We start from the raw sequence: 26,882 nt of genomic DNA, 5'->3' as shown, positions 1-26,882 counted from the left end.
TTCAATGATTAATGATGAAGTTGTCGATGATGTGTGAACCAATTCGGTTGCAATTCCAATAAATCGCGTGATTAATTGGGTGAATTTTAAAGTTAATTACTTATTTTTGTTTCTATTGTTGATAAATACTTATCATAAACAAAGGTAATATTGTACGTTATCGTATGTCGAAACAATTTGTTGATGATGCAATGCAAGGTCTTTACGTTTCACATGCATTTTTATTGTAAAATAAATATGCTTTTAAATGAAAGACCTATTATGTCCCGGCAATAGTTTCGCCTCCCACTCCGCATACTTATACAGCTCTGTTTTTTCTATGGGTTACCAGCCCGCAATCACTGCAGTAGTACCCAAAATACAGGCTCCATTTATACTTGTTGACGTATACGGTATTTCATCATTCAATAGTCAGCACATTTGAATGACTTGTCAATTACTTTGATTATAGCGGTTTTTCTAAAACAAATCATTTGAGGAAGAGCTAATCGCCGTTAAGTAGTTCATTTAAAATGTCCTTAGAGCAGTCGACAAGTGGTAATCGTAGCGAAACTTATGACGAAGCCAAAGTTGATGAGCTCGACAATCGTGCAACAAGCCAATTGCTTGAAACGGTACTGTTTATAATATAAAACAAATTCCGAAGAAGCAAGGCATCTTGAGATTGCAAAATATGAATCAAAACAAGACGAGTAGTAACCTGTTAATTTTCGACTTTGTTTCAAAGTCATCCTCAGACAGAATGTCTGTCAAATACGGCTAACCTGACGTTTAGTTCTCATTTGACTCTGAAGATGACTACCGCTAAGGTTGTCAAAACGTCAGTTAACAAGAACAACAGTCCTTCTCAGGACTATACCAACCTGGACGATCTACATTTACAAACATGTAACGATACTCCCGGGTTCAAACCATTTACTTTACTGTTTATGTTAGTTGGATTGTACTGTATAGCATTTCAATTGAAAATTAAATGTGTCTATTTATTCCAGGAGACAGGAGAAAGCCAGCCATGTCCACAAAAAAAGTGTGTGCAGCCTGGAGGACTTAAAATCATCGTTACTGCATCCATTTCTTTTGCACTGGCCGTAACTATCGCACTTGTCATTGATATATATTTTGGTGAACACAACATTGGTCATGGTGCTGTTTCCTCAGATTCTAAAGAATGTTCAATGTTAGGAAGAGACATATTAAAAAAGGAGGTTCAGCTGTTGATGCTGCTATAGCAACTTCACTATGTATTGGTTTGGTACTTCCTGAAAGCTCTGGTATTGGTGGGTAAGTTTTCTAATTATCCAGTTTTGACGCCTCTTCTATAGTTGTGTTTCATTTTCTGTATTTTTTATGATGGAAAATATCACAAGTTATCTTAAACTACAATCTATAATGATCATAATACTAATTGTATTCCTGATTAATATACACAAAGAGCACAATTAGGAATAATTATTTAGTGGATTATGTACAATGATTATGTACAATGATAATAATATTATGTACAAAATAAACTATGTGCAGAAAGTTATGTTACAATCAACTAGCAATGAATGTCCAATAATTTTTCCAAACTCCAGATTATGTTGAGGGAAAATTTAAAAGACAAGAGAACTATCAAAATTTGAGGCATTTTACTGCAGGACTGCTATCTATGTTTGGCACCACATACCTGTGTAAAACTTTTCTAGAATGAAGTATATGAAAACAGTTATAGAACAAACATGTCAGGGCTCTTCTAATGCTTGGAACCTCAAACTTAAAGCTAGATTTTACAATGTCATGAAAAACCAATTTCACCACTCAGGACTGAACAGAATAATTGTGATTTTGTTATGATATTACCTGGTTGAAATTAAACCTTTAAAGTTTAAATTTTGAGTAAATATTTTCTTAACTAATGAATGAAGCTTGTGTAATGTAATTAAATATTCATCTTTGATCACATAGTTCTGCTCAACATAATGAAAGTTCTTACCTCTGGCTGTAAAGTTTGGAGACCCCTGATATACACAAAGAGCATGATTAGGAATAATTATTTAGTGGATTATGTACAATGATTATGTACAATGATGTGCAATGATTATGTACAATGATGTACAGTGATTATGTACAATGATGTACAATGAATGCAATGATTATTTAGTAGATTATGTTGATGGAAAATATCACAGGTTATCTTAAAATATAATTTATAATAATCATAATACTAATTGTATTCCTCATCAATATACCAAGAGCACGATTTGGAATAATTATTTATTGTAGATTGTAGAATGTAGGAATAATGTATTAGATGTAGGATTAATTACAACTTATGAGTTTTCATTTGGCCTGTGTGAGTGTGAGAAGTATTCCTGAAAGCTAAATTCATTTTAGAATTAGTCTAACGTCATCTTAACCATCATAACAATAATAAAATACATCATAACATAGTTCTGCTACATAATATGTCTTACCTTCATGAACTATTTTAGAGGTGGTTTTATGTTAGTTCAATCACCTGAGGGAAAAATGAAGGTGATTGATTTTCGTGAAACTGCTCCAAGAAATTCTACAAGAGATATGTTCTTAAATGCAAGCTCCCAGATGGTAAATCTATTGTTCTTTTTCCAATGTCCGACTATCGTTATAAAATATATGTAGATGAAGGGCGAACTTGAAATTTGTAAAAAAAGTTTATCATTTTGCTGTTGTTTTCTTTATTTGAATTTTTTTTCCATAAGGGTGGCCTGTCTGTTGCAATACCTGGTGAAGTGAAGGGTTTTGAAATTGCTCACAAATTGTTTGGAAAGTATGTCTTAGTTTAGTTTTATTTTCACCATTTTAGATAGATCTCAGACATTAAAATGAGATTATTTTTCTTTCAGATTAGAGTGGAAAGATCTGTTTACTCCAACCATAAATAAAGCCAGAAATGGTTTTAAAGTGCTCAATTCAACAAGTAATGTATATCTATGCTAATACATTTTCCAATTTTTAATCTTCAAAACTCTCGCTTGGGACTGCTCAAAAACTAAAATTCTTGCTGATTTCAATTTGTGATGATGATTTTCATAGAAAAATGGTTAAGTAATGATGATTTTCATAGAAAAATGGTTAAGTAATGATGATTTTCATAGAAAAATGGCTAAGTAATGCAAGTTTCGTGAAAGAGTTAGAGAAATTGTCTCCTGAGCTCACAAAGCTGTACATGGAGGTTTGTCGTTGACATAAAAACATTTGATAATTAGCTTCAATATAATTATAAAATATTGTTCTTTGTTATTGTTTTGTTTCTATATCTTTAGAAAGGTACAATAAAGCCATTTATCAAACATCCAAAGCTTGCTAATACATTAGAAATAATTGCTGATCAAGGTTCAAAAGGATTTTACCACGGTGAAATTGCTGAAAGTATTGTTACAAAAGTAAGCTCTAAACAATAGTTTGCATCAATGATCGTAAAGGGAAATCTTTATTTTTAACATTAGTACTTCTGTCTGACAATATGTCTAGTAGCATGGTGCTGTTATGATAAAATCGTTCTTGAATTACTTTAGGTACAAGAAAACAATGGAACATTGAGTTTAGTTGATTTGAAAGATTACAAAGTGAAGCAAAGAAAGGCCTTGTCTTCAAGTTACCAAGACTATACTCTATTCACAGCTGGTCCTCCGGCTTCAGGAGGCGTGCTTCTTTCTGCTATGAATATATTGGAAGGATTTAATCTTACAAAAGATAATGCAAGCGATCCTTTAGTTTATCATTATATTGTTGAGGTATGTAATTTATTTTTTTTGATTTAAAAGGAAATTTTTTTTAAATGGTCATCAAGTTTTTCGTGTTTCATAAGTCATGCAGGAATAACGTTTGATTTTTCTGTATTTGGTAACACTAAAAAAAGGTTAGAAATCTTTTCTGGTACCCCTAACTGCATGTTTATAACTATATCTACCATGTTTTCATTAATTGTGACCAGGGATATACCGGGCGGAAAGCGAAGTTTAAATATAAATATCAAAGCCCAGCAAAGTGCTTTTAAAGGAGCCATTTAATGCATAAAAAGAAATATTTATTTAAAGTGTAACGTTTCGTCTTGACTCTCAAGACATCATCATCATGTTTTCATTAAAGGAAATTTTGTAAATGCCTTTACGGTTTTTTTAGCGTATCGTGTTAAGTCGTGCAAAAATAACGTTTTATGTTTCAGTTACACTCGTGTTTTTCTAACGCGCAAAAAAGATCAGAACTTTTTTCTGGCACCATTGTAGAAGGTTTATGATTGTGTTAAAACCAATTCATTTGCTTAAAGTTTATGGAATTATATACTGTAGTCCAAAGTTCTGCATAACTTTAAATCAAAGTGGAAGTTGATGAAAATCGCTTCTTAGGACATCAGACAAGTTTTTTTTTTATTTCTTTACCACAATTTCATTGCAGACCTTAAAATTTGTTTATGCACAACGTAGTCGTTTGGCTGATCCTGACTACAGTAAAGACGTGCAAAATCTTACAAAAATAATGTTGAATAAGACGATTGCTACGGAATTACGAAAACTCATTAAAGTCAACATGACTGTTAACGATCCACATTATTATGGACCTTTCTTCGATGCTCCACCTAATAAAGGTACCTCACATGTCTCCGTCATTGACAGTAAGGGAGGAATTGTATCTGTTACCAGGTAAGTAGTTCTGGATGGTTTATTTAACTACGTGACTTAGTTTTAATTTAGCGAAGCTATATGTTCATTTGAAAAAATCTATTCTTTGAAAAGAATTTACATGAATTTTGCTCTGTTGAATATTTTAACTGTAAAGTAACTATCTCGAAGCGCAGTCTTCCTGCTCATATGCACAATGATACCTTCAGTTTTAAGCTTTTTTAGAAAGGTGGTTATACTTTGTAAGAATGAAGTTATCTTTAAATGTATATTTTATTCCATTAATATACAGTTTTGTAAAGTCAAATCGTAGATTGCTTTTGGTATTGCTACCTTTTATTTGTTTATATCTGTGATTGAAATGCTCGGTGCAATAAATATTTTTTGTTTCTTCCTCCAGAACCATCAATACTCCGTTTGGCTCTAAACTCTACACAGATACTGGTATCCTTCTTAACAATGAAATGGACGACTTTTCGTCTCCTAAATCGCATAATTTTTATGGTTTAGCGCCGTCAAAGGTACGTAACACGAATTTCCTAAATTTATTCTACTTGTGTGAATCCGTTTTACCTTGTAAATAAACTACATATTTTTATTTACAGGCGAATTTCATTGAGCCAGAAAAAAGACCGTTGTCATCTATGACTCCTGTCATTGCTCTACTTAAATCTGAATCTGTTAGTGAATTTGTTGATGGTTTTTTTTTCTTAAATAATTATGGTTTCCTTGGGTCTTAACGTATTTTGAATTCTCTTCGTGAATAGAAATTGTGTGGTCGCCAGATTGTACTAGGAGGCGTTGGTGGATCTCATATAACCAGTGCTGTCATTCAAGGTTTTTTTGTTCATCTATGTACGCCATTACTTCCAGTTACATCTACTGACTGAAGTCATCCTTTTCTTCATATGTCTAGTTTTGTTCAACATGATAACGTTCGACCGAAGTTTAGAAGATGCTATCGAATGGCCGAGACTTCATCATCAATTAGATCCTATGTACGTGGAAGTTGAAGGTAAAAATTTCATTTCTATTGATTTTTTTTATGAACTTCAAATATTGTTGGAAAAACTGAAAAACTCGTGAAATGAAGTTGAGAAAGTTGAATTGATTACCGCAGTGGCTTTGGAAAGATCGCTCTCAACTAAAGTGACGTTCTATACTCCATATACTTAAAAAATGTTTTGTTATTTGGAGAATTCCATTCACCCGACTGATTGATTTCGTAGAAACATGTTTTTCATGTGGAAATTTTACTTTCCTTCTCAATATGTTGCTGTTGCGTCGAGTTAGTTTACTTAACGAATTTTTCTCTTCTTTTAGAGGATCGCTTTTTATTGCACAAGTTTGATATAATTAAGTATCTGGAAGGTAAAGGTAACAAGGTTGTAGCTCCACCCATGTTTAACACGATCGTAAATGGTGTTTATAAACATGATGGTCATTTATATGGTCATGCGGACTCTAGACGAGAAGATGGTGGAGCGGCTGTTTACTAAATAATTTAATTACTGTAATTTATCTTTAATTATATTTATGGCCGTCTAATTTAATAATGAAACCGACGGAGATATGTATATTTAGGTTTACAATTACTATTTAAAAAATGTGTTAAATATTTTATTAGAATTATTACGAATTTAATGAGCGTGCTCGCGCTGCAGGACATGAAATGTGAGCTATGAAAACATTAAATGTGCTGAAAAATGTTTGAAATCGTTAACGTAAATCGTATACAAATTTGTTTTGTTAGGGGTGATGGAAATAGTAAAGGTAAAGTTACAAATATTGATAAGTTAACGTAAATCGTATACAAATTTGTTTTGTTAGGGGTGATGGAAATAGCAAAGGTAAAGTTACAAATATTGATAAGTTAACGTAAATCGTATACAAATTTGTGTTGATAGGGGTGAAGGAAATAGTAAAGGTACAGTTACAAATATTGATAAGTTAACGTAAATCGTATACAAATTTGTGTTGATAGGGGTGATGGAAATAGCAAAGGTAAAGTTACAAATATTGATAAGTTAACGTAAATCGTATACAAATTTGTATGGAAATAAATTTGATGTTGTAAATAGGATGGAAATAGCAAAGGTAAAGTTACGTAAATCGTATACAAATTTGTATTGATAGTGATGGAAATAGCAAAAGTTACAAATATTGATAAGGTATACAAATTTGTGTTGATAGGGTGATGGAAATAGTAAAGGTAAAGTTACAAATATTGATAAGTTAACGTAAATCGTATACAAATTTGTAGGTGATGGAAATAGCAAAGGTAAAGTTACAAATATTGATAAGTTAACGTAAATCGTATACAGTTACAAATATTGATAGTATATATGATGGAAATAGCAAATATTGATAAGTTAACGTAAATCGTATACAAATTTGTTAGGTGATGGAAATCAAATAAGTTAACGTAATATACACAGTTACAAATATTGAGTCCGAATAGAAAACATTCATCGTTTTATGTTAGTGCAAGACTTGAGGTGGTAATCATGATTTAAAAAAATGAGAAAGAAAATCACTGTTTTTTATGCAAAATTTTATTGAACTGACTCACACTAACGTTTTTGTTATAGTTGTTTATTTATATCTTCATAGATACACACGGTAAAACTGCTGGACCCATGTAAGCATCTAATATCTCAGACTGGTCTTTTCTTCTTCTATGGTAAAAATACGTATTGTATTTGTACTTTTTGGTCCGAATTTCCAGCCAGAAACCAAGACAACAGAATGGCCAAGTTTGAGGAAACCCATATCTTTGCCCTCCTTTATAGCAAAGTTAACTCTATCTTCCAAGTCGGCAAACCAATCTTCCTTGTTTTTTTTATCATAAATCAAAGGAAAGCAACCACGATATAAGTGCAGTTGTCTTGCCGCACGTTCGTCACGTGTTATTGTGATGATTGGACAACGAGGACGATATTTTGAAATGAGTTGAGCGGTTCTATACAAATTAACGACAACGTCACCAAATGATGTAAAGAAACGAACGGTTAGTAACGTTTCATCAAGCGATGAAGTATTGTCACAGTCATACTTACGTCCCAGAATGCGACATACAGATGATGGCTGAGGATTTCTGCTTAAAAGATGCTTCAACTGCAGCTAGTGCAATGGTTTCTGTCACAGATGGGTTTTCAACCAAATAACGACTATCATCAAAAAATTGTCGATGATACATGGCAGCCTCGGCCTCACAGCAAATCTTGTGCATTACCTGGAAAGGGATGAATCTGTTGAGTAAGTAGTTTTCATCTTGTTTACAGAAGTGAATGGTGTATAGTCTCATTATTAAAGTGCGTTTTAACATAGTCAAGAGATGAACTTGAATTTCTTATTTTCTCATCAAAATTACTATTAAAACATTCAAAATGGCAAACCTCAACTGACTTCACCGGATACTTTCCTTTTGCGGTCTCCCCTGACAACATGACACAATCTGCACCATCCAAAACAGCATTGGCAACATCAGAACCTTCAGCCCTTGTGGGTCTTGGCTTCTTTATCATACTATCTAACATCTGAAAGTTGCAACAAACAAAATTGAACTTTAAAGATGATCTTTCTATGGCATGGTAAGAAATGTTAATGCATAAATCTTGTAACACTTTACCTACCTGTGTCGCTATAGTTACTGGCTTTCCATTGCGTATACATTTGCCAACCATCATTTTTTGAGCAACAAAAACTTTCTCAGTTGGGATTTCTATCCCCAAGTCACCTCTAGCCACCATCACACCATCAGCAACATTGACGATTTCATCAAAATTTCTCACACCTTCATGGTTTTCAATCTTTGCAATGATCTTAATGTCTTTGCCTTCAGCTCCTAACAATGCTTGAATCATGCGATGTCACTTGCTTTACGAATAAATGAGGCAAAAATCATGTCAATCTAAAAATCAAGTGAACAAAGATGTAAATCTACCTTCAATCAATTTCATTAATAATGGAATTGGATTTCACATGATGTAATATCACTTTAAACTTTTCCATGCCACTAGCACATGATCATTTAAAACTAGCAATTGCTGCAAACATCTGACTATTTATCAAAGCTTTGGCACAAAAGATCAAATCACTAATGTTAGCTAAGACAAATATGTGTTTTTACTACGAGAATGTAAATATATATCTTTGGTAGTAAAGAGATTAAGTTACATTACCTTATTTTCTACTCCAAATAAAATGTCAGATTTGTCTTTCTCAGACACAGCAGGAAGATCCACAATGGCTTCTGGAAGATTAACACCTTTCTTGCTTCCTAGCTTTCCACTGTTCTCGACCACTGTCATCACATGATCATCAAATATCTCTGTGACACGTAATGCTATCAAGCCATCATCTATGAAGATTTTACTTGAAGGCTTGACAGTTTTTGCCAGGTTTTCATAATCAACATACACCATATTCTTGTCGCCATTTTCATAATCCTCTTTCTTCAATGAAAGTTTGAATGCTTGACCATCAACCAAATCCACCTCACCTGTTGCACCCTATAGATACGGTGATTGTAAACAAATAAAATAATAATTAGAAAAGTCGTTAAACCCATGAAAAAACCTTCTAAAACCTAATTGTACTTTGTAATATTTGCAAATACTTTTCTCAATACAGCAGCATCCAAGACCTACAAAGTTAGGTTAGTCTTTAGCAATTTTAACCTTAATGCTAATATTTACAAATTCAAAGTGAACAAATGTTGCCAATGTTTCATTTTCCAACTAAGTGCTTTCAGATACCATTTTTATATTACCATTTTTAATAATCCTGTTCTTATTTCAGGTCCTTTTGTATCAAGAGCAATAGCTACAGGATGCGGATACATTTCTTTTGCAGCTTCACGAACATTTTCAATTGTTCCCTTATGGTACTGCAACAAAAGTCAAATAACAGGTTGGATGAAATGTATCATTAAGATTTTAAAAAAATTGATGATTTGGCTATATTAGTACATAACCATGTACCTTATGATCGCCATGAGAAAAATTCATCCGAGCAATATTCATGCCTGCTTCAATCAGTTGTTTCAAAGTTGCAACTTCTCGACTTGCGGGACCTGTCAAGTGCCATTAAGAAACATGTAAACTTGCTAGGGCTGGATTAACATGTGTGGAGGCCCTCTTCCCGGGCTGTAAGCAGTTCATTTTTCTGATAATGATATTTAGTTACCAATTTTGTAAAATATCTGGGCAGCTGTTCAGTCTTGCCCTTTGGCCCTGAAACTTGCATTGTTTTCAGAATGTGTATCTCTATTGCTGTACCTACCTATTGTACATATAATACTGGTATGACGTATAGCTCCAGGGTTAACATCAATGTCCAAATTACACAAATATTCAAGATAAGTCGAGCTCTTATCTGCCAACAATTGGTACTCTCGAATATCAATGTCAGCATTGTAGTCAGTGTTTCGGCGCTTCAAAGACATTGCTAGATGAGAAATAATGAAATCACAACTATTCAATACGTAGAATGACCAGTTGACAGAATCCAAATTTATAAATAAACTTGTCAAAATAGACACTCTCTGTTCTTAATAAAAATATTGTATTTGTTTTTCGTATTATGATTGTTTTCAAGTTTTAGTTCTTTAAGTTGCCGGCTTGCAACGATCATTGTTTTTTCTTTTCGAAAACACGTTTTCTTCATGAGCAACAATGATATAGGATATTAGCCGATGTCAATATAACAGAAATAATTACAATAGTTTGTATATAAAGTTCCTAATCATTAATGTCTTTTATGCATAAAATAATTTTCTTTACTTTTTAATTACCTATTGTATAACATTCCGCATCTCCTATTGTGCTTTTAGTATAAAAACTAAACATCATTTACACGGACAAAAATTATATAACTGTATCAAAAATTCATGAATAAAACACAACAAAATGTGTTCTATAAAACATAAGTATATTTACCTCAAATCGTATGGATTTTAAACCAATTGTATTTGATCGATAAGACTTGCAAAGAAATGGTCGATTTTTACTGTGTTTGTTTGCTTTGAGTTGAGAAAGGTACTACCAACTGCAGAGATGAGAGGTATTACTTTGCGTGGAAAATGAATCGAATTACTTCCGTTTCTTATTTCCTTTATATTAGTTTCATTTATTTTCGTGACACCGCAGCGTTTAAACGTTTTCACACGACACGTTTTAATTACGACAACGACACGCTGTTCCATTGACGCTGTGTTGAATATGACCGCTGTTAAGTAAATCACGATTCATGTTTATTTTGGACACTTATGCCATCTGAATTCTGATGATATTGAATTCCAAACAGAAGCCCTGTCACACATAAATACAGTGCATTCATACAAGCAGTACATTCACTTCAGACACTTTGTAATCTCATCTAAAGTAAGTGTTGTCTTAATTCTAATGTTAGTGCTAGTATTTGTGTTGATACAAGTTTCATTCTTATGTTGTGTCCAACAGTCGAAGGAGGTGAGACTTTTTGCAAGTATTACATATATGGTGAAAGTTTCTAAATTATTTTTGCGTAGGACTAAGGAATGCACTTGACATTTTACAAAAAGCAAAACATTTGGAATAAATAAGGAAAAGAGAATGTGTCCAAGAGTCAAAGGAGGTAAGATGTTTAGTAGGGGTGTAATATATTTATAGTGTATTATAATTGGTGGTAAAAGAAGCCAATATTATTTGCAAGATGTATAAAAATGTTATGAAAATTTTGGTTAGCAACTGTTTGATATTAAGTAGTGACTGGCCTTTTGCTTTGAGTAAGGTATACAGGTGTTTTGTTTGTGCATTTATCTGTTCGTGACTGAAAACTGTAATGTTGGTCAATTCCTGGTATATAAGATGTTGAAATTTGAGGCTTCCCTTACAGGAAAAATTTTAAGCATAAATTCAAATGATTAGCCATAAAACAGTTGTTGATTTGCTTGCTCATGAATATGTTTCCTTACTGTATTTAAAAGGAAAAATGGTTCGGTGGTACTGGCAAAGTTTTCTCAAGGAGCGTTTAACTCCCAGAATTTTGTCTCTTTTTTTATTTTTTGTAAGATAGTATTCGGAGATTATAATTTGGGTGGGGAGGCATGTTAATTACTGCTCTAAGATATGTCACATTGTAAACAGTGATAGTGTTAAGTGTCTTCCTTTGTTAATAAACAGATATACTATCTTCTCATGCACCATGTGTTCACGGTATCTTCCTATGAACCATCTTTAATCATAGCACTGTAATAATCCAGCCAATCATAATCAATCATTTCATGTACATAGATACATCACTTTATTCTATTAAATACTTCTTCTTCTTCTTGCATGAGTCTCAATGTTTGAGATTATAATGTCTACGACAACAAACTTAATGGGTTATAGGCTCGGAAGGGGACTATAATTTAGTGGAGATGAAATCAAGTGCGAAGTGTAGCGAGTCAAATTTTTGGCACAAATGACACTCCACAAACTGTAAATCATCAATTTAAACTTAATCTCTGTTCACTTTTATTGTTCCAGGAAAAGAAACTGTCTTGGGTTTTGGAAAAGTACATTTGCAAGGTAACCTTAGTAGAAAGTTTAGGTAAAGAAAGAGATTTAAAGAGGCTTCCTTTGACATATAACTTTAATTTTAGTCACTGCATAGAATATGTGCTATAATTGTATTAAAAAGGTCATTGTTTTTATGTCGTGTTTATCTATATCAAGTTTTTTATTTGACTATCTGAGATGTAACTTTTTATTACATTCATCATTTAAATAGACGGTAATTTGTCTATTGTATCTTTGTAGAAACTATTATAAAAAAGTAGATAATCCCTTTTTTCCAAGAAGCCCATGGATGCTTTCGTTCATGATGAGAGAGTTATATTGTATAAGGAGGCTCTCGTTCATCACGAGAGAGTTATGAGAAAGTTACATTGTGAAAGATAACAAGTAAAAAACGTATAAACATGCTTAGAGTTGCTTTAAATTATAAGTCGAAAAGGCAGAAGTTGTTTGAACCTTTGCAGTATCCTTGGATGTTTTAGTTTCTTTTATGAGAAGAATTCTTGTTAAAAGAGAAAAAAAGATAAAATTCAAAAGCAAAAAACCCCGTTTTCGGGCCATGCCTCCCGATACCCCGAGATAGTTGAGCACTAGAGCGTCGCATGTTAATTAATGGAACCAGATAATCCTCCTTTGCCATGAAGCCATTGTATGGTTTGCTCGTGATACATGAAAAGAGAGAGTTGAATCAGAAAGATATAAACCAATAAAAATTGTGTAAAACCTGTCGAAGAAAAAGGCTCAGTGTCAGAAGAAGTTAATGAAACATTGCTTGGTTTATTTTAAGAGAAGAACTCGCAAAAATAAACAAAAAGATAAAATACGAAAGCAAAAAAACCCGTTTTCGGTCCATGCTTCCCGATACTCTCTTAAGCGCAAGGCACAAGAACGCCGCATGTTAACGTTACGGTAGGAGATTTCGGCCCCTCCACGCTATCCTACTTGGGAGATGCAATAGCAAGCTTCCGCCCATCAGACCCCGAGATCACCTGTGATAAGCTTTGCTCGGGGTACGCAGGGAGAGTGCGGTCGCCACCGAAGTGTGGGCCCTTAAGCCACTGCATGCTATATCGCACCCAGCTTCCACTGCTAGTTGACATCTACTATACCTAGTATTGACTTTATATATATATACCTAAATTCAAAGGCTTACGAAAGTTGTGGTATTATTAAAGTCACTTGTGACAGAGCGAGCTCTGACTTTGGTGCTTGTATGTGCACTTAGCATAAACAAGCTTAGCAAATTTTCAATCATATATTTTAGGCATGCTGTTTGCATTCTTATGCTTGTTTTGTCAAACTCATCAACACTTTGTTACGCCACTCGTAGTATCTGTGAGAATGTTAGAGATGTTTTTATTTTCCTCCATAACTTTGTGTCTGCATATTTCGTGCTTAAACAATGCTCTAATATTTTTTTATGACAGATTTTTTAATTCGTGGATTGAGGTAGAAGAAATACTTGAAAATGAAACTTCCAACAGTGAAACAAAATCAAGCATGATGACAGAGGGGAAAAAACGACGCCAGATTGCTTGGAAAAGAAGGTTTTGCTTCAGTTGTCAAGGTAACTTTTTATTACATGCATCGTTCAAATAGACGGTAATTTGGTCATGTGAAAGAAATTTTGTACGTGATTTGGAAATGCTTTATATACGCTTAGCTACGTAATAAATTGGACGGCTGTCTCTTTGCGATCAAAAGAATTCCTTTGAATCCGACAAGTGTGCTGTTTAATCGCAAAATTACTCGAGAAGAGAAGTTACTTTCTAGATTGAATCATGAGAACATCGTAAGGTAAAAAGAAATTCACTATCCAAAATGAATCAAGCCAATATCAAGCTTTTGCCCATCAGACCCCGAGATCGCACGTGGCTTTGCTCCGGGTACACGGTGAGAGTGCGCTCCAGGATAAGTTCTATTGCAAAACAGACAGACTACGCAACATGTTTCTATGCAGTCTTTGATTAATTCAATGACACACGTAGCAGTCAAAGTTGGCGATGATACATTTATAGTTTGACGTTAATGCAACCAGTGGGTGCATCAGGGTGCATAAAGTTCCAACGTTACACGGCGCACGCTTTATTACGTAACACGTGACCGGTTTTGACCAATTACATTTGATTTTAAATTTTTGCTATTTCTTGAAATGAACATAACACCACTAACGAAGAAATAGAAATAAGGCCGATGTGTTTAAAAATTTATTCAACGATATTTTAATCGAGTAAAAGACACTTTTAATTGAAAATATTTTACCGCGTGAAAATGGTTGAAGAACACTCGAAATTTAACACCGTATACAATGAAAAACCGTTCTTCAAAGACTTCGATAATACCATTTTTGTCTAAGTCCTACTTTCTTATTTAGAAAGTTTCTCAGCTTAATAGATTATATGAAATTGTGTTTTTGTTTCTTTATCAATATGCAAATGTTAAATTGGGTTCCAAGAAATTATTTTTACAAATTCTTTGTTAGTCTTCAAATTGTTTAATGGTTTGATTGTCTTACAATCTAAATCGCAATTTCATATATGAACATTTGAAATTTTTTGTATCGTACTGCTAAAGGAAAAGACCATGCCCCCTCATTAGTTTTTATGTCGTCTATTTGGTGGTCATGTGATTATACTACGTCATCAAAAAGTACATTTCCACTTTATTCCAGATATCACGAATTGTGTTCATTTAAATCCAAAATTCGTTAAATATGTAAACAAAAATTGTGTTGACCGTTTGCAAACAACTTATAAACTGAACATTGCGCGGTCGCTTTTATGTTCAAAACTCAATTATCTTGTTTTGTGGTAGTAATGTCGGTTTGTCTCTATGGATCTTAGCTAATCTTACCGAACTGTAATTATAGTATTACGTCTAAAATTAAAAAACCTCGAGCTTCATTATAAGGCAGCAATATTGATGAATTATTGTGTTGAGAAGAAAGTTTTTCGTTTTGAAGGAAAGAACCACGTTTTGAGTTTAATGTTTCGTGGCTACTCGACCTTGTCAGTAATCAAGTAAAGTTGGAATGCTAACCATCTTTTTCGTTTCATGTTAGCTAACTGATTTAAAACGTTGTAAGAAACCTGCGTTTAAGATAAGTTCAAAGGGAGCTTATCGTAACGTGAAACCTGATTGTGAAGGGAAAAACGATGATGCTGAAATCATTGTTTAACTAACGTGAATTTAGAAACATACTTGTGCACGTCTTTAATGACGGGAAACGCTTTGTTTTATCAAACATTTTTTAAAGCTTTTCCAATTATTGGAACAATAAGTTGCAAGAAGCTATACAATGTTTGCGGTGAATTATTGTAAGCATTAACGATTTGCAATAACAAAAAGGAAGTCCAATGTCTCCAGCTGCTCACTGTTCGGCTTTTTAATATCACTTTGCCAACAAACATAATTAGTAAGATAAAAAAAAACTCCATGTTAATTATAATGTCTTATATATGATATTTCTTTCCAACCCAAATGCGCGCTATCCTTACGTTAAAGTCGCTCTTTTCAACAATTTTGTTTTCAGCGAAAGACCATTTTTCCCCTTCGGTTCCTTGACTCTTCTCTTTGTGTATTTATAGCATTTTTATCAACGGTGCAATCATTGTTCGGGTTCCTCTTCATTATGATGCAAATCGTGAAAAGCAAAGATTGTAAATGTTATGTATGCTATGCATGACAGGAACCAAAAACATCTTAAGAAAATTCCCAAATGTCAGCAGTCGTCTGTCTGACTTGGGTCATCATTAAGTGCGGCTCTTTGTGTTGGGAAAGAAGATCACTGGAAAGACCATTTCGTTCTTTTAATAAGGTACGTAATCCATGGAATATACATGTTGTACGTTTTTCAAACGGGATTTTGCCTTTTTTCCTTTTACTTAAGAATATAACGCTTGTGAGAGCCATCAAACTAATATTGATATAATCTGTCGGAATTTTGTTCTTTTAAATAGACAGAATAATGGACCTGTCTGTATATAAGTCAGGATCAACCAATTGTAGCAAAAATGAAATTATTACGTTTGAAACTTTTTCATCAGCAAACCGTCAGATAAATTTTTTCGTCAATGCTCATAATTTTTGAAGACATCATTTTCCCTACTCCGATTGCTCGATTTGAAATATTTTGAAAAAATCTTGCCATCGATAGTGAAATGATTTTGCCATTGATTAGAGAAAGAGAGATTTTTATGCCGTACTCAGCGAGTCTGATTGAAGGTTTTAGAATCAGGGCGATGGTTTCTATCAAAGTTTTTAACAGCAAACGGTCAAACAGATTGACCGGCATTTGATAGTTATTTGAAAATAACTTAGTTGTTCCTTTCCTGTATCTTTGTCGAAAACGAATAAGTCTTGTTGTTATTTTGTCTTTTCTATTCAACTGCTTCGGTTCTAATAATAAAGAAAATCATATCTTCTTCAAAACACTGCTGAAATTTCCGAAACTTTCCTCGAAACTCCTTGACGATGAAGTAGAGAAACAGAGGTTGGCGGAATCCCTTAAACATGTTGGGAAATTCAAATTTCAGAGTCAGGAATCGTCTATTTGTAGGCAATTTAAAATTGACGCACAAGAAGTTTTTTTTTATCAGGAAACTGTTAACATTCTGAAAAGATGTCATGCAGTTTTGTTATTCAATTGATAAATGTCTACATTACATAAGCTGTAGCTTTAATTTTTGTCGTTCATCGTAATTACAACGAATAGTATGTCTCTCGTTCAAGTGATTGACAAATAGCCGTATATTTGGATATTTGTTTAAAATTCATGCAAGGCTCTTCCAAAGGTGCAAAAGTTGTTCTCTGAACAGTTAAGTGTTTTTGAATAATTTATTTCTCATTAAATATTCACTTGCAATGATAACGTTTCCCGTGTACATCTTAGATACCCTACTCACCTTAGATACCCCACTCACCTTAGATACCCCACTCACCTTAGATACCCTACTCACCTTAGATATCCTGCCTACCTTCGATATCCTGCTCACCTTAGATATCCTGCCCACCTTTGATACTCTACCCACCTTAGATACCCTGCACACCCTAGATACCCTGCACACCTTAGATACCCTGCACACCTTAGATACCCTGCACACCTTAGATACCCTGCACACCTTAGATACCCTGCACACCTTAGATATTCTGCTGAACAAGATACCACAAATAAAAAGTGCATTGTTGCCATTATAATGGTATGTCGTCAAGTCTTTAGAAGTCTTTGTTGTCTGAGTGCCCGGACATACACAAGTTTTGGTATTCAAATGATTCAAACGATTCTGCCATTTGTTTGTAATTGAAAAAAGTTGTCGTTTTGTCCTCTTATAGGTCATGCGTCTTTGTCAACGAAATTGCTTGAATTATTAACGATATTATATAAAATATAATTTCGACGACCAAAATTGTGCTTAAAATTTACATTCATAAATGGAATCATTATTGAATAATATAAATATTGTAAATTATTTTGATAACTTGAACTAAAGAATTTTTTCTTTTACACTCTTTTTTGTATTTCTTTTTATATTTCTTTTTGCGTCTATTTTATGCAACAAGAATTAAAGAACGGCAGAAAAGAGTCTACATGAAATGACTGTCTTTCTTGAAAAGTTCCTGTGGTTTCGTTATTATTTGATGTAATCAGAGAAAAGATAACTAGAAATGAGTTTTTTTACATATCGACAATAAATATTTAATGAACACATTGCGAACATATTGTCTGAGTATATTCGTCGTTGCTAAAGGCATTTCTGGTCTATGTTAATACAGTTTTTTAAAATTTTTAGTAAATTTGAATCATACAAAAAAATACAAGTTATTTTAACAGTTCAGTTGGAGATATACGCGTGTTTTGATGTTGAAGAGCAATTTATTTTGTAAGATGCTGCAGTTTCTTCTTTTCATATTTTTGGTTAAATTTTCAAGCTCTCTTTTCGTGTACAACAAATGTTCAATTAAAAAGCCGACAACCTTTTATCTTTTGTTAGAGTTACTCCTTGATATTTATTGCTAAAACAACGAGTGTATTAATTGCTATAAAGTGAAAGCTGTTTGTTGTCATTATTATTAAAACTGCTAATAACAAGAATTGCTTGAAGTCGAGTGATTCAGGCTGTAGAAGAATATTCTGTGTGATAAAATCAAGCTAAATTGAATAGAAAAATAATACTTTTGTTATGTTTTACATTTCTTCCACTAATGAAAAGCGAATTGGATAAATTTTGAAGCATATTGTTCTGTGGTGTTAGCAAAATTTAGCTTATACTTTATTTGAATTATTATATGATTTTAATTTTTAGAAAATCATTGTGGTATACCACTTTTAATTGTTTACTTTTATGTTTACTTTGGTAGAAATGGAAAACGGTGGAAAGAACATGTCTCAAAATGAACACAGTCAGCTTGGAGATAAACACAGAAATGGAAAATTTGGCTATTTTGGATTTCATCCGTCATGTCTTCAATGGCTAAATTCTCCGTGGTTTTTTCTCGTCTTGGTCGTTCTAGGAGTTGTTTGCAACAGTAAGTTTATTTTGTACTAGAAATGACCTAAAACATTGCCAGGTTATCCTATACTAAGAATGAATTCAAACAGTATAAGGATATGTTTACTGAGCGTTGCTTGTAACAGCAGGGGTATTTTGTACTGAGAGCTGCTTGCTACTGTTATGTTATTTTGAACATAAAGTGACTTGCATGCTGCTGTAAGGATATGTTTTACTATAAGGGTATTTTGTATTAAGAGTTACAACAGCAAAGGTATTTTGTTTTACGAGTTGCTTGCAACAGTGAAGTCACTTTTTTATTAAAAAACTATGATGATTAAATTTGACATAAACCACGACCAGCCGACAATTCTGGAAAAATATAAAAGAAAGCAGTTTCCGAAGAATATAGCCATCTTGAAATTTCAATATTTGAACGAAAACAAGATACGTATAAAGTTGAGTGTAAATTTTCGACTTTATTTCAATTTGCATGTGAAATATTTGCCGGTTTCATTGTGTCTGACGAAGGCTTTGAAATAAAGTCAAAAATGAGCACTTAATTTTACGTCTCTTGTTTTGATTCAATTATTGAATTTCAAGATGCCATACTCTTTGGAATCTGCTTCTTTTTGAAAATTTTACTTATTCGAAAGAACATAGTGCATGGACGAAAAAATTCTAACCACAATTCTACCACCCTTCAGCTTGTGCTGTTGTTGGTGTACTGGCCGCATTTCTTCCGCATATTGAAAAACGATTCAATTTGTCTGGTTTTGATTCTGGTATGGTCGCCGCTGCAAATGACGTTCCCGCTGTTTTACTCGGATTGTTTGTCGCTCATTGGGGTCAATATGGTAACAAAGTTCGTTGGATTGGCGTTGGAGGCATTTTTACGGGTATGACTTACTTTGAAACCTTGACGTTTTAATAGAAAATGATTGAAGTTTCAATACCGTGTTTTCTCTTTTTAGTCCCCCAGCCTCATTTTAGTCCCCTCCCCACCTATCTATTAACCCACCGCTTGAAATGTAGTAAAAGAAAATAACTCCGGGGGGGTGGGTGAATGGAGGAAATACGGTAAACAATCTTCCTTGCGGACGACACTTCAAACTTTGATGCTTTGCTAGCACTCTAACATTATATACAGGTGCACCTGAAGAAATTAGAAATAGTCTATCCTCACCAAAAATTTAACACTGGTGCTGCTGAGGACATCAGAATTGTTTAAAACATACGAGTCGTTGTAATGAAAGCATGAATGATGAGCGTATAATTGTAACATGTTTAACAGTATGAATGATGTGTTTTCTAGTGTATTGGTAGCCATTTTATATATGACTTTATATTGGCAAATAATCGTTGTTAATGATAAGAAAAACGTCCTAATTGTTTGAGCTGAGGTAGAGAAAGAGAGTTCAGTCATGGATATGATAAAAGAAAAGAACTGTAGTCAAAGGGTTTATTTTTACACTATGATGTAAGAAAAGAACTGTAGTCAAAGGGTTTATTTTTACACTATGATATAAGAAAAGAACTGTAGGAAAAGGGTTTATTTTTACACAAGGAGCGTGGGAATTTTTTAAGAGCTTGTTTATCTTTCGTTTTTTAAGGTATTGGATTCTTCATTGTCACAATACCACACTACATAATCGACGATTATCGACCACCGACAGCGGAAAATGTTCTGTGTATACGTACAAATGTTTCTTCGGTTGCCAAAACAGCATGTCAAGACAATAATGAAATTGCTCCAAGGTATTTATATTTTTGTACATACTATGATATTTTTCGTTATTTACTTGTTTAGCAATCTAATTCCACATTCAAAATTAGAACTTTGAAGCATCGTTATGTAATTTGTCTCAAATTGTTACAGATATCACCTGGCTTTGATTTTGATTGGTCAATTCATAGCTGGCGTAGGTACTATACCGCTATTCGCCTTTCCTCCGGCGATATTTCGAGAAACACTCAAACCAAAACATGTCCCAGCATGCTTAACAATGTGGCAAGTTTCTGTTTTTGTTGGACCTCTTCTTGCTTTTGCGTATTCCGAGGAAGTCTTGGAGACCTGGGTCGACATAAAGAAGGTTTGTTTGAAAACCACGTAAAGACTGCATGCATTTGGGTTTTTTTGCATCACTGAACATGAAGAGCTTTCATGATTCATATATTCATGTAAGAGAAGAATTTTAGGTTGCTTTTTGATTAGGAAGTTAATTTTTTTTGCGTATTTGTAAAAACAGTGCACATCATTTCTCAGTCAATATAATACTTGTTAACACATCTCAGTCAATATAACACATGTCAGTCAGTTAACACATGTCAAGCAATATAATGCTTGTTAACGCATGTCATTCAATATAACATATGTTAACATTTGGTATTTAATGTATCATTTCCACATTAAGCCAAAAGGAGAACTCTTGATACCTGAGGATCCTCGATGGATAAGTGCGTGGTGGATTGCCTTCCTTGGACCTGCAGTTGTATGTTTTCTGGTTGGTCTTCTTACTTTGGGATTACCACAACACATACGCAGTGACTTGAACGACAATGAGCTGAAAGAAATTGCTAAAGTTGATGATGGTATGCGTGACATGACGTTGAAAGAAAAAATGGAAAAGATTCCCAAGATCCTTTGGAACTGCTGAAGAACCCGACGTACGTTTTCAACGTGTTAGCATTTAACACAGCTTTGTTGTTTGGCGAGGGCTTAGCTCCATTTATTGGGAAAATTATGCTTCTTCGCTTTGGCGTGGATATTAAAGATCTTGGGAAAATATTGAATATTGCTGTGGTGCCGCCTTTAATACGTAAGATTTTTTATATTTCATTTCAGGAAGTATTGTTTGTTTCGTTTTCATTAATATGCCATTGATTGATGACAGGAGAGGAGGCCAATTTCCCCGCTTCGTATGCCAAACAATAAAGCGACAGCAATAGTAATAAGTGTTTAATGGAGAAAAGTTTCAAACATCTTCCTATCATAATAAGAAATGAAAAGAATTTAACCAAAATGCCTTACATGGTGTGGCAACAAGTTGCCACTGAAATATAATTCAAACTAGTGCACTCCTCGCCCTCCCTCCCCACCAGGATACCATTGTGGATCTATACATGGAAAAGTACTATCATATAACAACAATTTCTTATTTCTTTTATTTTCTTCACAGTGGGAGTCACGTTCAGCGTCATTCTATCGAGAGTTATTAAGATCGAAAAATCAGGAAAGAAAGCAGCTTTTCTTTGCTTTTTATTGCACTTTGGTACAATTTCCTCGCCAACAGCATGCGTATTAGATGGCTGTAAAAATGTTAATATGCCTGGTTATTCTGTTCCATATGGAGAGAGGTATGTTTTCTTCATTTTCAATGTCCCAGAATTATCTCATTGCAATGTTCGTTCAATAGTTTGCTAGTTTTAATTGCACAACCTTAACTCTAAAACTCTAACCATAGAACTCTATCCCAAAACCCTTAACCATTACACCATAAGTTTTCAAACTCTAAACATATACGCTTTGCCATTTAAGATATGGATACTTTACCACTAATGGTTGGATATTCTGCAATAAAGTCACTCCCTTGTCTGCCATTTTTATGTTTGGCAATTCGTTATGTTCATAACTCGAGAATTTTTTTTTATTTAAAAGATTTGACGCAGATTTGGCGTCAGATTATTTCAAACCAGATTCTTGTGTTCCGTGATTTTCTTAATCAAAAAGCGTAATTATCTTTTGTTGTTTGATTATCTTTCAGAGTTCCTGTTGCGAATGGTTTCAACATTACTAAAGTGTATTTAAAAAGTGACAAATTTCCTCTTGCGTCAACATGTAACTCGGACTGTAACTGTCGTCTAAATCTTGCTGTACCAATGTGTGGTAAGGATGGTGTAACGTATCTTAATCCTTGCTTTGCTGGTTGTACAACTCCAACTTCGATGCTTGTAAGTAGCGGATATATTATTGCAAGGACATCGTGAAATTGATAATTGTGGGGAGGGGGCTTATATTCGTGCATTCATGTGGTATAATTCCTAATCACAATTGATTTTAATAGAAACTAATAAAGTAAAACGTGCACATATAAATATTAGCCTCCCCCCCACCCACCATTTATTGATGTTCCGGTGACTCTTTATTAGCTTTTAACATTTCTTGATCTGAATATGCAACATATTATTGTATTGGAGAAAGTTTTGTATTGGAAGAGGTTTTTTATTGGAGGAAGTTTTGTATTGGAGAAAGTTTTGTATTGGAGGAAGTTTTGTATTGGAGGAAGTTTTGTATTGGAGGAAGTTTTGTATTGGAGGAAGTTTTGTATTGGAGGAAGTTTTTTATTGGAAGAAGTTTTGTATTGGAGAAAGTTTTGTATTGGAAGAAGTTTTGTATTGGAGAAAGTTTTGTATTGGAGGAAGTTTTGTATTGGAGGAAGTTTTGTATATCTAAAGAATCCCAGGAGTGTTGTGGTGGAATCAATTTCAACACTGAAACATTTCATACATGCAATACTAAATTTTCTCCAATACAAAAGTTTCTCCACTACAAAAACCTTCGCCTATACAAATCATTCTTCACAACAAAAACTTTCTCCCGTACAAAACTTTCTTCTCAGAAAAAAACGTTAATCTTCCCTAATGTAAAATTTTCTTCGAAACAAAACCTCCAATGAAAAACATCCTTCAACGATACACGCTTCTTTTTTAGACGTTTGGTAATTGCTCTTGCATTGGATCATCAGATGGTTATGGCGGTCATGGTAAAGTTGGTTTTTGTGATGCTGACTGCAAGAATTGGCTCACGTTTGTTTTAATGATAAGTGTTTATTCACTTTTTATTTTTGCGCAACTTGGTCCGTCTAAAGTTGTCGTTATGAGGTGAGCCTCCGCCTTAACATACATGTATTCTTGTGTTTGGTCCGTCTAAAGTTGTCGTTATGAGGTGAGCCTCTGCCTTAACATACATGTATTCTTGTGTTTTCAGTTAGTTAGCAGTTGCCAATTGTTAGTTCATTTTATCAAGAATACATCACCGCATTATAGCTCTTTATTGCCGAGTTTATCACCATTATATAAGTACAGATTGATGGTCTTTATTTGGGAGTACATCACCATTACATAAGCATAAATTGATGGTCTTTATTAGGGAGTGCATCACCATTACATAAGTATAGATTGATGGTCTTTATTAGGGAGTACATCACCATTACATAAGTATAGATTGATGGTCTTTATTAGGGAGTACATCACCATTACATAAGCATAAATTGATGGTCTTTATTAGGGAGTGCATCACCATTGATTGATTGATTGCATAAATTGATGGTCTTTATTAGGGAGTTCATCACCATTACATAAGTATAGATTGATGGTCTTTATTAGGGAGTACATCACCATTACATAAGTATAGATTGATGGTCTTTATTAGGGAGTACATCACCATTACATAAGCATAAATTGATGGTCTTTATTAGGGAGTGCATCACCATTACATAAGCATAAATTGATGGTCTTTATTAGGGAGTTCATCACCATTACATAAGTATAGATTGATGGTCTTTATTAGGGAGTACATCACCATTACATAAGTATAGATTGATGGTCTTTATTAGGGAGCACATCACCATTACATAAGCATAAATTGATGGTCTTTATTAGGGAGTACATCACCATTACATAAGTATAGATTGATGGTCTTTATTAGGGAGTACATCACCATTACATAAGCATAAATTGATGGTCTTTATTAGGGAGTGCATCACCATTACATAAGTATAGATTGATGGTCTTTATTAGGGAGTACATCACCATTACATACGTATAGATTGATGGTCTTTATTTCGGAGTACATCACCATTACATAAGTATAGATTGATGGTCTTTATTTCGGAGTACATCACCATTACATAAGTACAGATATCTTTTGTTCGTTTCTTTTTTCCTCTAAGTTACACACGCTGAATTTTCATATTTTCACTCCAGAAAGTTGATCATTCGTTCGCAATCTCATTATTCTCACCTCCTTTTAGATCAGTAAAAGCTGAGCATTTGACGTTTGCATTTGCTCTTCATTACCTCTCAAATAAATTGATCGCCAACATACCCGGGCCAATTCTTTTTGGTCATATTGTCGACTTGAGCTGTGATATTTGGCAGAAAGTTTGTGGAAAAAATGGTTTCTGTATGGTGTATGATTTAGACTATATGATGGAACTTCTGACCATAATTGCAGGAAGTCTTTCTGGTATGTAAAATTTTCATAATTACACACATCAGCTACAGGTATTTTGTAAAAAGGATTTGCAGAGGAGATAAAATGAAATTGGTATATTCTGTTTTTTCTTTTTTGATAAACAATTTGTTATTTTTGCTTTATGAAGCGGCTGGAATTGTTTTCTACTTTCTGTCATGGATAGTTTTCAAAGATGCAGAAGAAAGCAACCAAGTGAAACCAAACTTGGAGATAAGCAATCTCGGATACGAAGCAGATATTGTTGTCAATAGTGTTGTCACCAAAATGTGAAATGTACAAATAGTGAGCGAGATGAGTGAAGTCTTATCAAAATTTTCCTACGTAATTTAGAGAGTTTTTCATACAAATGACGAAAATTCAGTCAAATATTATGCTCTTATTCATTGGTTAGACATACACCTATATACTTTATTATCTAAAAAATGCATATAAAATATCACTTTAGGCAAAATGTAAGTATATTACAACATAAAATAACAATCAAGTGAATGGTTAAAAGTTTAAAGTTACATTAAACTACGAAAAAATGTTCAAGAATATGTCAAGTTGAGTGGGATATGGCTTTGCCTTGCTGTTTCCTAGAATGATTTAGAATTGGCATTGATTCTTTTACACAGCTCTGCAATGAAAACAACAAGGTAAGTATACAATTGATGGTACGTAATTGTAATAAAGTAAATGGTTTGAACCCGGGAGTATCCTTACATGTTTCTAGATGAAGATCGTCCAGGTTGGTATAGTCCTGAGAAGGACTGTTTTTGTTGTTGTTGACTGACATTTCAACAACCTTAACGATAGTCATCTTCAGAGTGATGACTCCGCTAAGGTTGTTGAAACATCAGTCAACAACAACAACAACAACAACAGTCCTTCTCAGGACTATACCAACCTGGATGATCTACATCTACAAACATGTAAACCTGGATGATCTACATCTACTATCATTGTAAATGTTGACAGTTACCCTCATAATTAATCTGTGTGAACATCTTATCAAAACCAAAGTCTTGAAGAAGTTGGTCAACTAGACAAAACATAAGCACATAAGAATAACTATATTTGTTTGGAGTCAATGTCATATGCATATAGATATATATTTTGCATTGTTTTACCTTCTTGTATAGACATTTGCTCTCCACCTCTAGTAAGAAGATGTTCAAGATCTGAACGACTGATGTACCCATTGCGATTTTCATCCCTCAAAGTTAATGCATCAAAAATCTCGTGGCCAGCTGCGATTGGTTTTCCTTCACGATTCGCAAGAATCGTCAATAAATCAGGAAATGTAATGGACTCGTTCCCTGAAAGTAAATCAAAACAATAAATGTGGGTGAAGAAAATTTCACAGCAATTTAAAGTCATATGAAGCAGAGTTAACCACATAAGTTTATTTCCATAGCTTGGCCCATTTACTTACCGTGATCTTTCATTATGTCAGACATTTCAATGTACGTCACAGGATGACCCAAAGCTCGCATGATTTTAGTCAACTCTTCCTTATCAATTTTTCCATCGTGGTTATCGTCGTACAAATTAAAGCAATCTTTGAAAACTATTCATGATAACAGAACGAAAATAATTACGGTTGTATTCGATAGAGATTATTCTAATTCACTTAAATTTTTCACTACCCTGAGCCTGCTACGCTAAATAACACTCATAAATCGTATTATTAAGGAATTATGAAAAGGATTTGTATACGATTTGAGCTCACCATTGATTTGATGTTGACTAAAGCTTTCAGCCTAACGATCATAAAAAGTTAAATAAAAGTTGAATAAAACTATACTACAACATAAAGTTGACGACACAAATATGAATTATCGATGAGAACTTACCATTAATGAAATAGAAACTATTTCTTTAATACAATATTAAACAATATCCTTCGAAAACGACAAGAATTTCTCGCTAATGTATTCGAAATAACTTTGCGAATGTTATGATGCTT

The 26,882-nt window shown here is 33.6% G+C and overlaps 4 protein-coding genes across 4 annotated transcripts; 2 read left to right on the top strand and 2 right to left on the bottom strand.

Moving 5' to 3' along the window:
• The first annotated feature begins 391 nt into the window (after nucleotides 1–391).
• On the top strand, nucleotides 392–6,372 carry LOC124450737 (glutathione hydrolase 1 proenzyme-like). The gene is given in 15 exon segments (XM_047001376.1): nucleotides 392–614; nucleotides 993–1,200; nucleotides 1,203–1,281; nucleotides 2,475–2,589; nucleotides 2,724–2,791; nucleotides 2,868–2,941; nucleotides 3,120–3,196; nucleotides 3,288–3,407; nucleotides 3,540–3,758; nucleotides 4,420–4,664; nucleotides 5,044–5,164; nucleotides 5,249–5,323; nucleotides 5,411–5,480; nucleotides 5,560–5,658; nucleotides 5,967–6,372. Coding segments are annotated over 15 exon segments (1,848 nt in total). The 5' UTR covers nucleotides 392–512; the 3' UTR covers nucleotides 6,143–6,372.
• An 850-nt stretch (nucleotides 6,373–7,222) lies between these two features.
• LOC124450738 (pyruvate kinase PKM-like) lies at nucleotides 7,223–10,761 on the bottom strand. The gene is given in 10 exon segments (XM_047001377.1): nucleotides 7,223–7,605; nucleotides 7,703–7,878; nucleotides 8,042–8,182; nucleotides 8,279–8,514; nucleotides 8,517–8,556; nucleotides 8,828–9,157; nucleotides 9,418–9,534; nucleotides 9,629–9,720; nucleotides 9,930–10,094; nucleotides 10,586–10,761. Coding segments are annotated over 9 exon segments (1,608 nt in total). The 5' UTR covers nucleotides 10,093–10,094; nucleotides 10,586–10,761; the 3' UTR covers nucleotides 7,223–7,292.
• LOC124452300 (solute carrier organic anion transporter family member 4A1-like) lies at nucleotides 9,472–25,465 on the top strand. The gene is made up of 16 exons (XM_047002880.1): nucleotides 9,472–9,557; nucleotides 11,176–11,261; nucleotides 12,158–12,199; nucleotides 13,615–13,754; nucleotides 15,775–16,004; nucleotides 18,545–18,712; nucleotides 19,383–19,574; nucleotides 20,289–20,433; nucleotides 20,555–20,768; nucleotides 21,090–21,330; nucleotides 21,375–21,494; nucleotides 21,855–22,032; nucleotides 22,440–22,626; nucleotides 23,387–23,556; nucleotides 24,708–24,922; nucleotides 25,059–25,465. The coding sequence occupies exons 6-16, from the start codon at nucleotides 18,547–18,549 to the stop codon at nucleotides 25,199–25,201; spliced, it is 1,971 nt and encodes a 656-aa protein (XP_046858836.1). The 5' UTR covers nucleotides 9,472–9,557; nucleotides 11,176–11,261; nucleotides 12,158–12,199; nucleotides 13,615–13,754; nucleotides 15,775–16,004; nucleotides 18,545–18,546; the 3' UTR covers nucleotides 25,202–25,465.
• On the bottom strand, nucleotides 25,288–26,878 carry LOC124450747 (calmodulin-alpha-like). Its single transcript, XM_047001390.1, has 6 exons — nucleotides 26,770–26,878; nucleotides 26,646–26,676; nucleotides 26,349–26,483; nucleotides 26,044–26,232; nucleotides 25,896–25,955; nucleotides 25,288–25,550 (listed from the first exon to the last, which is right to left on the bottom strand). The coding sequence occupies exons 1-6, from the start codon at nucleotides 26,770–26,772 to the stop codon at nucleotides 25,510–25,512; spliced, it is 459 nt and encodes a 152-aa protein (XP_046857346.1). The 5' UTR covers nucleotides 26,773–26,878; the 3' UTR covers nucleotides 25,288–25,509.
• Between the last annotated feature and the right edge of the window lie 4 nt (nucleotides 26,879–26,882).

This window comes from Xenia sp. Carnegie-2017, unplaced genomic scaffold (genome assembly GCF_021976095.1).
Source record: "Xenia sp. Carnegie-2017 unplaced genomic scaffold, XeniaSp_v1 HiC_scaffold_24, whole genome shotgun sequence".
Taxonomy (NCBI): domain Eukaryota; kingdom Metazoa; phylum Cnidaria; class Anthozoa; order Malacalcyonacea; family Xeniidae; genus Xenia; species Xenia sp. Carnegie-2017.
Note: the sequence above shows the minus strand (reverse complement) of the source record. Positions and strands in the feature narration are given on the sequence as shown.